At 40.3% G+C, this 12,732-nt stretch overlaps 1 protein-coding gene across 2 annotated transcripts in view; it reads right to left on the minus strand.

The window, feature by feature from the left end:
- SPATA6 (spermatogenesis associated 6) overlaps positions 1-12,732 on the minus strand; it is a 60,610-nt gene that overhangs the window by 31,279 nt on the left and 16,599 nt on the right. For both annotated transcript variants that reach the window (XR_016350236.1, XM_075935945.2), the window contains exons 6-7: positions 4,915-4,995; positions 1,840-2,118 (exon numbers count right to left, since the gene is read on the minus strand). Coding sequence is in view for 1 of the 2 variants with exons in the window: in XM_075935945.2 (XP_075792060.1) it covers positions 1,840-2,118; positions 4,915-4,995 (360 nt within the window). In the remaining variant the exon portion in view is untranslated. The remainder of the gene's footprint in view (positions 1-1,839; positions 2,119-4,914; positions 4,996-12,732) is intronic.

Genomic DNA, 12,732 nt, shown 5'->3' on the forward strand with positions numbered 1-12,732 from the left:
CTACAAATTAGTAATCTAATATTTACCTGAAAAAGTTCAGATCTCACCTACATATTTAAAGGTTTACACTTCCTTCCTAATTAAAGAATAATGTTTTAGCAAGTTCAAATTTTGAGCTTAATGTAACACAGGGTATGTCTACACTAGCCCCCTAGTTCGAACTAAGGAGGCTAATGTAGGCATTCGAAGTTGCAAATCAAGCCCGGGATTGAAATATCCCGCGCTTGATTTGCATCTTCCCGGCCGGGCGCCATTTTTGAAATTTACAGGTACGGACTAAATGCCTGTGTCTACACGCGGCAGGAACCCGGTAGTTCGAAATAAAGCCCTAGTTTGAACTACCTGTTATTCCTCCTGGGATGAGGTTTAACAGTAGTTCGAACTAAGGCTTTATTTCGAACTACCAGGTCCCAGCCGCGTGTAGACGCAGGCAGTTAGTCCGGACTTGTAAATTTCAAAAATGGCGACTGGCCGGGAAGATGCAAATCAAGCGCGGGATATTTCAATCCTGGGCTTGATTTGCAACTTCAAATGCCTACATTAGCCTCCCTAGTTCGAACTAGGGGGCTAGTGTAGACATACCCACACAGACTTCCCAGTCCAAGTCGACCTCAGCATTAAAGATATCTTTAAGGAGTGTTATCGCATCAGAAAGGCAATGAAAGTCTGGATATGATTCATTAAAAGAATGCAGCAGATATATATTTTCTTTTTGTAGAAGAGGCACTGAAGAATCAAAAGTTGGAGTAATCAGAATAAGCAATTGGCATGTAAAGGTGCTGTAATTACTCTATGAACATCACTTATAGATCAGAAATGGGAGAACTGACTACTTTGAGTTAAAAGAAAAAAATAATATCCATGGGAGTATGATAAGCAATAGATTCAAGATTAATGGTTGCTTAAGGCTCATCTGAATGTCTAAAGGGGATGTAGGAGTAAAAGAAAACTTGTAAGTGAATTTCAGAGTTTGACAACACATGCTAATGAATTAATTAGAAATAAGCTAAAAATGGAATAATCAGAGAAGTAACAAAGATAATCAGATAATGTGGTAGATAAGATTGCTGAAATTGCACATAAGCCCTGATGTCATAGCCCAGAAATAAAATAGCCCCATTTGTCTTTCTCTCTGCACTATTTCAAGATTGAATTTTTAGAAGTAGAGACTTATAGTGATTGTGGGGAATAATAAGAAAAACAAACATTAACATCAAAGCACATTTCAAACAATATGCTCCTCCAATATGCTAAGCATATTGGACCGAGTCCAGCCAAATGCTTAAGATCATGCTCAGCTTTAAGCAACAGTAGTCCTGTTTACTTCAGAAGGATGATTCACATGTTTAAATCACTTTGATAACCAGGGTCAGAATGCTCAGGAATCTGAAGAATCAAGTTTAGATTTTAGTTAAGAAAAGGACAATTTGAAAGACAAGATGATAATGTAATGAGAGGTAAGGAGGAGGAGGAAGTCTGACTTTTCATAAAGTCACTCTGCACTCTTTTCAAATCCTATTCAACCACTTTTAATACTAATACCAATTACTTCCAACTTGAATTATGCACCTATTATGCTGTCCAGTGTGCTAGATGAAAAAGAATGAGCATTCAGAATTTAAACATGGTATTCATGAAAGACTTTGATCCTTGTCAGTTACCAACGTTGACAAAAGGACTTTTATTCTAGTTAATTTTACATCTAAAATGACTATGTAGAAGGCTGTTTAAGAGAAAAAAAGATTTTTCATATAAACTAGGATTTGGGGAGTAATATTTAGTGAAAGAATAATGTTTGATCTGAGCTTAAATTGGAAACACTTTGCAGAGAATACATACATGTCTAATTACAAATGGAGGTTTATCTGTTTCTCTTCTGAATTCAAAAGGCCCAAGGTTTAAATGGGCCAGTCGTTGTCTGGCTTCTTCTGATAGCTCACACATTCGTCTTTTTGTGTATGGAGATGGAGATCGTGATTTAGAAGCTATTGTGGGCTGCTCATAGTTCTTTGTTGCTAAGCAGTTCCTGTTTTTCTCAGGTGAAGGGGTGTTTTTCTTTGGTGACCTTGTTTGGAATCTTCCATTTGGTGTTGAATGATGCACCCGATCCAAATTATCCTAAAGTGAAAAGAGAAATTATCTGGCCTGACAGCATGCCGAGAAAAGACTGCTACTGATAATATAACAAACAAACATCTGCAAAGGGAGAACAAGCACTTCCGACAGAAATAGATGTATGTCAGTCCAAGTTACCCTAACGAAACTATAATCACAGCAATTTAGAAAAAAAAACACCACAGAGCTGGTCCTTTGAAAATAATTTGTTTAAAACCAGGAGGAGGATAAAATGCACATTGTTAAATGTCAGACTTTAAGGTTAAGTGCCTGATGCTTATCCAATTAGCTTGCCCACACAGTTGATGCTAAAGACACTATATAAAATTAAGTTGAATTATGTCACTTTAGTTCATTTAATATCAACTCCACCTAACATATATGATTAAAAGTTGACAGATTTGAAAATATTTTTTCATCTTGCTAACATTTTTATAGCCTCATTTAAAGAAGTTTTTACTTTTCTGTGTGCAGGTTAAATACATCTGCTTATTTTTTTAAAAAATAGTGGATGACATCAGACTGACCTTTTGTTTATGGTTAAATTATGTGCATTTTAGAAGCTGACCAAAGAGTCACAATTAGTTAACTGCTTTAAAATGCATTTTCTAGAGAGATGGGGATTTTTTTCTAAAAAGAGGAGGCTATTACCAAAAAAGCTACAATATTACAGCCGTAAGGACTCATTTTCCAGTATTCCTCGTAAATTATGCTAATAACATAATGCAAATTCAAACTGAAAACATTTGCCCATAAAAATAGATTTTGTTGCATGCACAAATACAAGGTTTGGAGGCAAAGTTTGGAGACCATTTAAAATGTCAGCAAAGCGGTCTAGCTCAGAATTGACAAAAGCTTTAAAATACCATATTGTACACATGCACAGTATATTAATAAACCACAATTCTTTTGTAACCCGCATCACTGAACTAAGAGTTAAAGAAAGAGCCGTCATAACTACAGGTTGCACTTCTAAAATCCGTGATTCTCTAGTCTAGCAACATCCATGGTCTGGCATGATCACGGAAGTTCCAGGATCAGAGAGTCCCAGCATGCTGCAGGGTGTTGGGCTGCAGGGGGAAGGAAGGGAGGCGGAGCTGTCATGCAATTCATCTAGGCTGCAAGGGGAGGGGCAGGGAGCTGACATGTGGCTCAGTTGGACTATGGGGGGAGCCCAGAAGCCTGGAGGGGGATCAGGGGACCTAAAATAACCTTCCCTGATCTGGAAAAATACCTCATCTTGGACCACTCAGGTCCTGAGGGTGCTGGACCAAAGAGGTACAACCTGTATTAGCTACTTCACTTACCCATTTAAAAGTCAACTGTCAGGATTAATACTTTCAGTGCAGAAGTTTAATTTGTAATTTATAATACATTATCACTCTTTTGTAATTTCAACACAAGGTCATCTTTCAGCTGCCTCTACAAGCTTTATAGTTGGAAGCATACTAGTGGGAAAAAGCTATGATTTAAATGCTCTCTCAATGGCACATTTTGATTTTGAATGTCACAGTATGAGGAACTGGAATTTCAGAGAAAGTTTGGCTCCAATTTCCCATTTAATTAAGTCTTATTTTTATTGGTTTAAAATTTTGTAAATAGTTTTCTGACTTTCCTTTGGAAATTACTTTTCCTTTTAAAATAAAAAGAGATCACATATGCAGTACACACCTGCACTAAATCAGTGTATGAGAATTGAAACAGAAATGAACTACAAAATAACTGGGATGTGTTTGCTGTTTTTTGCTTGCCTTTCCCTCTACACTCATGATGAGTTACATGTTTAAGACTATATATCATCTCAGTTACATTTTAGTATGTTAAAAAATGTCAAGTACATTTTTCGTACATTTCAGAAAAACACCAGTGTGATGACATTTCTCTGAAGTGACAATGTCAACTTGATTTTTTTAGGTTTACCAGTTCAGAAGCATTCAGTTTTCTGATAAAATGTGCCGTTTAAAAAATCCGCCTTTAAAAATATTGATAAAAGTTTTTCTTTGTTTTCCTATATAAGGATAAAAACAAAGTCATCACCGCCACCCAAACATTCACAGGCTATCTGAACATTCCTGCCTACAACCCGCACATTTTCAGTTTCACTGTTGCTATTACTACAAATACTATTTTGAACAACATGGAAAAGAGTAATGTCATCATACACGTACATAAGACAAGAAGCCCAATGGAGGCTCAAAACAGTGAAACTTGACTATACACAAAATGCTTTCAAACACACACAGTCAACAAATTGTCAAAAAAAAAAAAAAAAGGTTTCCTCTAGTTATTTTAAATGAACTAATGGAAGAGTTAATCATCATTGTTTCAGGACCTCCAGATAGATATTTGATTGACAAGTTGATGGTTATCTTTTAAAATGAAGCCTTCATCTCTATTACAAAAATAATTTCTCAAGATATTTACAATTATATTTTATGCATTGGTTAGTTTTGTTTTTAATAATGTGTCATCAACAGGCTACTGTTAGATAATGATAAGAAGGCATCTTACCAACTCCACACACATAAGGGACTCACATCTCAGCTGAACACAAGATAAGACAGTGGTTAATTGTTTTGAATTTGAGGAACTCTCAGTACCTAGGGTTATGCACCAAGCATTCTCTTTACTCACGCTGGATTAAAAATGTAATCAAGTTGTCAAGCACCTATGACAACAGTTTTATCCAAAACAAAAAGATGAAAAACAGTTTTAAGGAGTAGTACACACAATCATTTGACAGCAAAGTTATCAATTTAAATCAAGAAATTAAATCACAAAGAGTTAAATTATGCTAACCTGTACATGAGTCCTTCCTGAACTTAACAGGCTTTCTGTAATAAGGGAGCTGGTAGAAAATCTCAATTTTGGTGCAATTCCCTAGAAGAGAGACAATAATTGAACATCAAGCTCCTACTAAAGATAAAGGGTATCAAAGAAATAAATGCCACCTAATGTAACAAACCATTCCTAATTTTAAACCACTTCCTTTGTTAATTTCAGCCTTTAATAAAGATAATTAGAAAAGACAGAACAGCAATGGTAAATGTCAAGAAGATAACATTTGCATTTCTGACAATTCAATTACAGATGATTATATTGCTTTTGTACAACAATTAAGGTCTGACTTTTATTTCAATATATTTCTTTGTCAAAAGCAGTTTTAAAGATTTTTCATGTCATGTTACAGCATCAGTAAAGATTCAAATAATGATTTGCAAGTTTCATTCCTACTGGACTTTGCAAACTTGTTTATAAATATAATTTTGCTTGTGATTTCTATTTATTATTCTCAACTAGTTTTTCTATTTATTTATATGTGAATTTTTGGTATTCACTGATTGTGTATAAAGTCAGAAAAATGCGTAGAGAATGAAGAGTCATACCATGCTAGGGACGTGCTTAAAAACAAGTTGCTAAACTTAACAAATGCTAACAAGTGTCTAAATAGGAGCCCCGCCCAGGCCAAGTGGCTCTCCTGCCCCGCCCCACCGATTGGCCCTGGTCCAGCCACGGCAGTTAACTAACAACTGAGGGTCAGTTAAACAGATAGTCTCGTGCTTAACGGTTCCTGAGTAACATGGCTATGCCATGCTCTGTAGATCAATGGACAGAGGGACCCATCTACACACATCTTTCTCAGCTGTGCAGAAGAGAGCTAGGCATCAGCTGTCCCTACAGAACCTCATCCCTTGACCCCCTCCAAGCACCACAGGTCTATACAGGTCCAGGTCCCCAGACCCGGAGAGGATACCGGTGTCTAAGTATCTGAACACAGAAATGGGTTGTGAGACAGGAAGGTGAGGGCTTGGACATTCTGCAAGAGAGCTGCTAGAGCCTGGTGATCCTGGATGCTGCCACACATGAAGAGAAGGTGTCTACCATGGAAAGACAGAGGGGCTTTGAATTCAGTATGGAAGTGAGAGATCTCTGCATCAGCACCTCTCATGTCTCCAGCAGACCTCTAAGATCATCAGATATTTTAAGGAAGTCTTCTTCCATTGTGAACCCTGTTTCTGTCACCCTAAGAATTTTGGGAGAACTCCATAAGAGACACCTCTCCTTCCCCCATGCCTACACCATTGATTTCTCCACCACTCAGGAGATGGTGTGATCTGGCCCCATGCTAAAGTATTAAATCAGAAGTGCAAGAGCAGAAATGAAAAAGTCAAACCGCAGGGTATAAACACATTTTAAAGCTGACCTTCTTTAATCAGCACTCATATTTATTATCTACATGAATTATCAACTGCCATTAATAGTCTAAAAAGGAGAAAATTAGAATTAATGTATCTGCTATGAAAAGCCTCAGGAGAGTACCTCCTGTTCTTAAAGAGACCAACTTTAGAAATGTGTTCAACAGAAAAACAGTTATGTGAGAGCACGTTTGGACTAGCACTTTGGTATTATAGTAATGGGAGCCATAGAAACACCCAGACTAACAGCAAGAGAGGAAAAAGGGCATCAACTCCTTTGTTCTACTCGCTACTCTGCCAGGGGCTTGTGGGTGCAGGTATTCTTGGGCAAATTGCTTAGCCTCTCTGTGCCTCCTGTTTACCCAGCAGTCAAATGGGTCCAACATCAACTGGATCACAGGAATGCTATAGAGCGAGTTAATACTTACAAAGGACTTTGGATAGGGATGTTAAATTTAGTTTAATCAACTGATTGACTAATCGATGAAATTTCCATTGACTAGTCAATAAGCAGGGGAGCTGCAGCAGGCTCTGAATACATTTTAAAACAAGAGGCACAACATCTGGGACTGGACGTGAGCTAGGAATCAGCTCGTGCCCAGTCCCCGCTACCTCCCTCCCTCCCCTTCCCTCCGTGGAGATGGTGCTCAGGGGAACTGGCTACTAAGACAGCTCCTGCCAGCACCGGCTCCTGCTCCTTCTCTCACAGAGGCAGTAAGGTGGGGGGAGGAGCAACTAGTTGAGGGATTAGTCAACTATCCGATAAGCATAAAATTGACTAGCTGCTTACATCCCTAACTTTGGAAGTAGATGACCGGTTTGCAATTGTTAGTGCTAAGAGAAAAAGCACTCTGTTAAAAACAACAACAAAAAATCAACAGTGCGCTGGTTGAAACTGTAATTAAAGATACTGGAGGGGGGAAAGGTCATTTAAGTGATGCTGCAAATATTGCACAGAGGGAGAAGACAGTACATTATATAAGCAGTCACAATCAGAGCAGGTTAATCAAGTCCTTAGAGGTCTGCACAGAAATGCAGAAGAGTCAGCAAAAGCATCAGCAGGACATCACCAGCCCGGGGAAAAAAAGAAATAAAATTGTTCTCAGGGAGAACTCCCGGAATGTCTTGTATTTTAGTATGTTTTGTGAGCCTGGTAAGACATTTTGCTGGAGACATTATCAGCCAAGTGCCAGTTTTCAGGAGGGGTTCTGATATCCTAATCTCGGGATTCTTTCCAACAGACAGATTAGCAGTGCTAAACAAACATGGCTTGTCACTGCCTAGCTGGAGTCTAGAATAGTAACCTTGCTTTCGCTACCTTTTGTGTTAACAAAAGAAAAAGTTAATGTGCATCAAAGCACTCATGTAGCAAAGCTGTCAGTCAAACATATTTGTTACTGCAACTAGTTATAACATTTCTTCTGGGAAAAACTCCACTGACTAGTGCGGAAATAAGGGGAATGGTTTTGATTCTCAAAATCTGTATTAAATGTTTTACCATTAGAAATAAAATGAAAATCCACTGTTTGGGGCCTCCAGGGACAGCAAGTATATCTTACTGGTGTAACATTGGGAACAACTTTCACCCAAGAGGGGCAGGGCAGAAGCATCTATCATTCCAAAACTAAGGTATCTGAAGCATTTCAGAAACAAGGAGGAGATCCACCCAACAAGAGAGACAGCTGGCATGATCGGGGGCTCTAGGAAGGAACATGTGAAACTCTTCCCTCTGAGTCTGGAAGGGAGAGTTTTCTCCCTCATGGCTGCCCAAGCCATCAAATCTTCCATTCCATACCCCTCTCCCCACTATGAATTATTTAGGTTCTTCTTGGAGTATCGTCATTACCCACTACTTCCCTCCATGTTTCCGGGAGGAAGGAGGCATGCATGCTGTCACATTATTGGGTTATATCAGGAAACTGCAGATCATTATTGAACACGCTATTCTGTGTTTGCCCCAAATTCTCTGCAAAGTGGGCCAAGTGAGGTGTCTAATGAAAGCTTATGCTCTGCTGGTTCTATGTATGCTACTCGTATACTTGTAGGACTTTTACATGTAAAGTTATGAATTTGGGCTCTGTACTTATATTTTAAATGTTTTGTGTCTGGGAGGGTATGTCTATACTACAAAGTTAATTCGAAATAACAGCAGTTATTTCGAATTAACTTTAATAGCGTCTACGCAGGCAAACCACTATTTCGAAATAAATTTGAAATAGTGGAGCCCTTATTTCGAATTTGGTAAACCTCATTCTATGAGTAACACCAAATTTGAAATAGCTATTTTGAATTAAGGGCTGTGTAGAGACTTAATTCAAAATAGGGGGCCTCCAGCCCTTCCCAGGAAGCGCTGGTGGCCACTCTGGGCACAACCAGGAAAACTTACTCTCCTCTCCTCCAACCCAGGAGCCATTAAAGGGGTAGATTCTGGCCACAGTGCCTGTGCCAGCTCCAAGCCTGCCAGCCCAGAGCCAGCAGTGGCCACTGAGGCCCCACACCTAGTGGCCCCAAAACAGGAGTCAGCAAGCCACTGGCAGCCAGCCCTCCACCGCTCCCCAGGAGCAGTCTGCCAGCTCCCAGGAGCCTTCCAGGGGCTGGAGAAGGCGGGCGCCTTCCTGATCCAGGGTGGAGATCGTGGCCCTTATTCAGGTTTGGGGGGGTGCCCCCAACGTCCATGATCCCCGCACTATATGGAGGAACGCGGCTGTCTATGGCAGGATAGCTGCCAGCCTGGCCACCAAAGGCCACATGCGAACCCAGGAGCAGGTTTGCATGAAAGTCAAGTTGGTCTGGCAAGACCTACAACCCTGAACCTTGAGCTTCCCCTCCCCCTTCTTCCGCTTGCTTCCCCATTCCAGCTCCCTCCTCCCAGGTTTCCCCCACCCCTCTCCCACCCTCTCTCTTCCCCTCTCTCACCTCCTTTTCCCAGTCTCCCCAGAGGTTCATCCTTCACCCCCTCCCCCAGTTTTGTTCAATAAACCCAGTTTCTATTTTTGAACATTCCTTGCTTTTTATTTGACATCAGGAAACCCCCGGATGGCAGCCTACAGCAAGTGCAGCCAGGCTGATGGCAACAACCCCATGAGACCCACCAGAATGTCCAGGGGCAGCTCTGGCTTCATGTGGCCGAGTTGGTGTCCTGAGTTGGAGCACCCAGGGCACTCCAAGACAGGATTGCTTTGCTGTCCCTCATTGAGGTAGACAAGCAAGCGGGGAACCCTGAGAACTGTCTGTGCAGGATGGGGGTAGGGTCCCTTTAAGCACGGAGTTCAGTTAGCCTCAGGCAGCAGCCCCATACACTAAGTCTTAACCTGATGCCCTGCCCGCACTGGTTCTGGCCAGCCTTAACTTCCGTTCAGCATGTCCACACTGAGTGGACCCTATTTCGAAATAGCAAAGCGCTATTTCAAAATAGTTTTTGTGTATAGAAGCATTATTTTGAATTAGCTTACTTCGAATTAACTATTTTGAATTAAGTTCATTCGAAATAGCACTGTAGTGTAGACATACCTGGAGATAGCAATAGGCGTCGACCACCTATTTTGAGGAGTGGTTATTCAGAGGATAGCTGTGCTGAATAGCGATGGTGCCCGGACAATGGCTCTTAAGGTTGCCAATAAACACCTGAGGAATGCATCTGCGAACCTGCAGACCAGCAGTTATCCTATGGCTGCTTGCCTAAAGGACTTGGGAAGGTGAGTTGATCATGTGATCAGTTCCATTTTGGGAGGTACCATCACTCAGGAGAACAATGGATTTCCCTCTGCATGGGTACGATTATAAAAGGAGCCTGAGGGAACCTTCATCTTTGTCTTCAATCCTCCTCTTGACTCCACAAGCATCCTTGCTATGGACGGAGGGCCGGAAAGACTTTGTTGACCCATCCTAACATAGGATGTACACAAGAGACTTATAAGCTAGCAATCTGTTACATCTGTTCTAAGAGCCTGCATCAAGACCTTGGTGATTGATGTAAGCAATGTGCATTCTTTAACAATCCTAGGCTATGTTTAAACTACATCCCTCTTTCGAAAGAGGGATATAAATTAGGCAGATCGAAATTGCAAATGAAGCCGGGATTTGAATTTCCCGCATTTCATTTGCATAATGGCGGCTGTGTGTTTTCAAAAACAGGCATTTTGAAAGTGAAACTGCTGTCTAAATGCGGTTCTTTCAAAAAAAAAAAAAAACATTTTTCAAAAGATCCTGTAAACCTCATTTTTTGAGTACAGGATCTTTTGAAAAAGGGTGTTTTTTTCCCCCAAAAGAACCGCATGTAAACAGCGGTTCACTTTCGAAATGCCCATTTTCAAAAGAACATGCGGTCGCCATTATGCAAATGAAGCATGGGAAATTCAAATCCCGGCTTCATTTGCAATTTTGATCTGTCTAGTTTACATCCCTCTTTTGAAAGAGGGATGTAGTTTAGACATGCCCCTACTCTCAACCTTTTCTTTCATTTTATTAATAAACCATTAGATTCTAAAGGGATGACACAGCATGCTCTTTAGGATAAGATGAGGTATAAACTGACCTGGGACTGTGGCTGGTCCTTTGGGACTGGGAGAACCGGTTTGGAGTTGGTGAGATGGGTTTTCATAACCTCTCACCTGTGTAAAAGTGTGGTGCTGATTGTGGCGCAGGTAAAGATGGAGTGTCTAAGGGGATGGCTTATGAGACTTCTTGCTGGGTAGGGTGGCAGCTGGAGTGCTGTCTGTGACTGGTTTGGTGCTTTATGAGGAGGACTCCAGTCTTGGGCTGTAAATAGCCCTGTTCGAAGCAGTTCGCCCTGATTTGACCCTCACAGTGGTGTCCCAGACAACCTGATATATTACACATGCTTCTGCAGTAAGGGATTTCACCATCTAAACTGCTCCATGTACTCTCCTGGAAGTGAGAAAGACTGGAGCACCTTTCTCTCCATTCCATCATTCCAGTCATTCTAGGGCTACTATAGCTTCATTACCCAGCTGCTGATGCTCCATCTGGCTCTGCTCAACTCCTCAACAAGAATGAAAGGCTCTAACTCACAGCAGAATTACCATGGTTCATTATAACGACTGTTGCACAGAGCCAACTATCTGGTCATAGGACCACTGTTGTATTTTAAGTATCTCAAAGAGAAAGCCTTTCAAAATGAATACAAATACATTTGATTTACCATTAAGAAATTTCAGAGATGTGCATCAGAACTGAAGAGTTCCAGCTTTTAATTTTAAAACATTTTTTCTAATAAACTTTCTATTTAATACTACTCAACCATCTATTTTCCTTAAGTCTTACAGCAATGTGTGATAGGACTATAATTTTCATTTGGGAAAAAAATCTTCCTAATAATAATAGAAGTTGACCTAATGCAGTGCAATTTGCTTTTGTAGTGTATGTAGCATCAGACTAAATAATACTCGATAACTTGCAGACAGGATGTTAACAAAAAGATGTGTGCAAAGCAGTTATTGTGGAATCTTCTAAAACAAAGTACATCTCTGTATTGCAAGGTGGCATAAAAACACTCCTGATTCAGATCTGGATTGGTTATAAACAGGCTTCCAAGTACATCACATGATGGTACAATTTTGTGGTACTAGAAGAATCACTTAAACACACCTATTTGGATTCCAACTCACCCAACTAGATGTTCATTTAAACAAAGTTCATTTTAATACAACCCATCATCATAACCCCCTCTCTGTGACTCAAGTCATTCAGATGAAGTATGCTGCCTCTGACCATCAAATTAGCACCTCTATTTTTAGCAGGATGATTTTCAGGTTGTCTTTATGGGGCACAGTGTACCAGCTGCAAGCCATTTTTGACCTTTAATCATCAATTTTAAAAAAATCTAGTAGGAACAGAACAATTGAGTCCCAAATCATCTCAATCGCAGTGTTTTGTCACTTTAATGATGCAATTATATCAAATTAAGCAAAAGCACAGTTCCCAAAGGTATTTCTTTTAAAGTTGCTTTCAGGACTATCCCATTCCCTTCTGAGAATCATCAGCTTTAAACACATACCATGGGGCCTGCTGAGACCAATCTTATTTTCATTTTGTGCACATTTGAGCTCGCTGCTACAAACAATTAATGCTAATTCATTCTATTCCCTGTGCCACTCACCCATTGGCTATTATGGCTTTTGTATGGCTGGTAAATGTGGCTAATTTCTAAAATGGCTTGGCCAGTCAGCGTGAATGGAGGCTGAAGAGACCTTGACAAACAAGTTCTAGAAGAGAAAACCAAGCTATAACAGTGTCTAAATCAGGGCTATTCAAATTTGGAAGCCCCAGGGGCCACTATGATACTCACAGCACATGAAGAGGGCTGCAACGTAAGTGTGGTTGCATATACATGCAAATATATATGCAAATATATGCAAATAGCTTCTTTCACACAATGCCCCAGCACTCCTGGCACTTCCTC

This window comes from Pelodiscus sinensis, chromosome 9 (assembly GCF_052426305.1).
Source record: "Pelodiscus sinensis isolate ZL-2025 chromosome 9, ASM5242630v1, whole genome shotgun sequence".
NCBI lineage: Eukaryota > Metazoa > Chordata > Testudines > Trionychidae > Pelodiscus > Pelodiscus sinensis.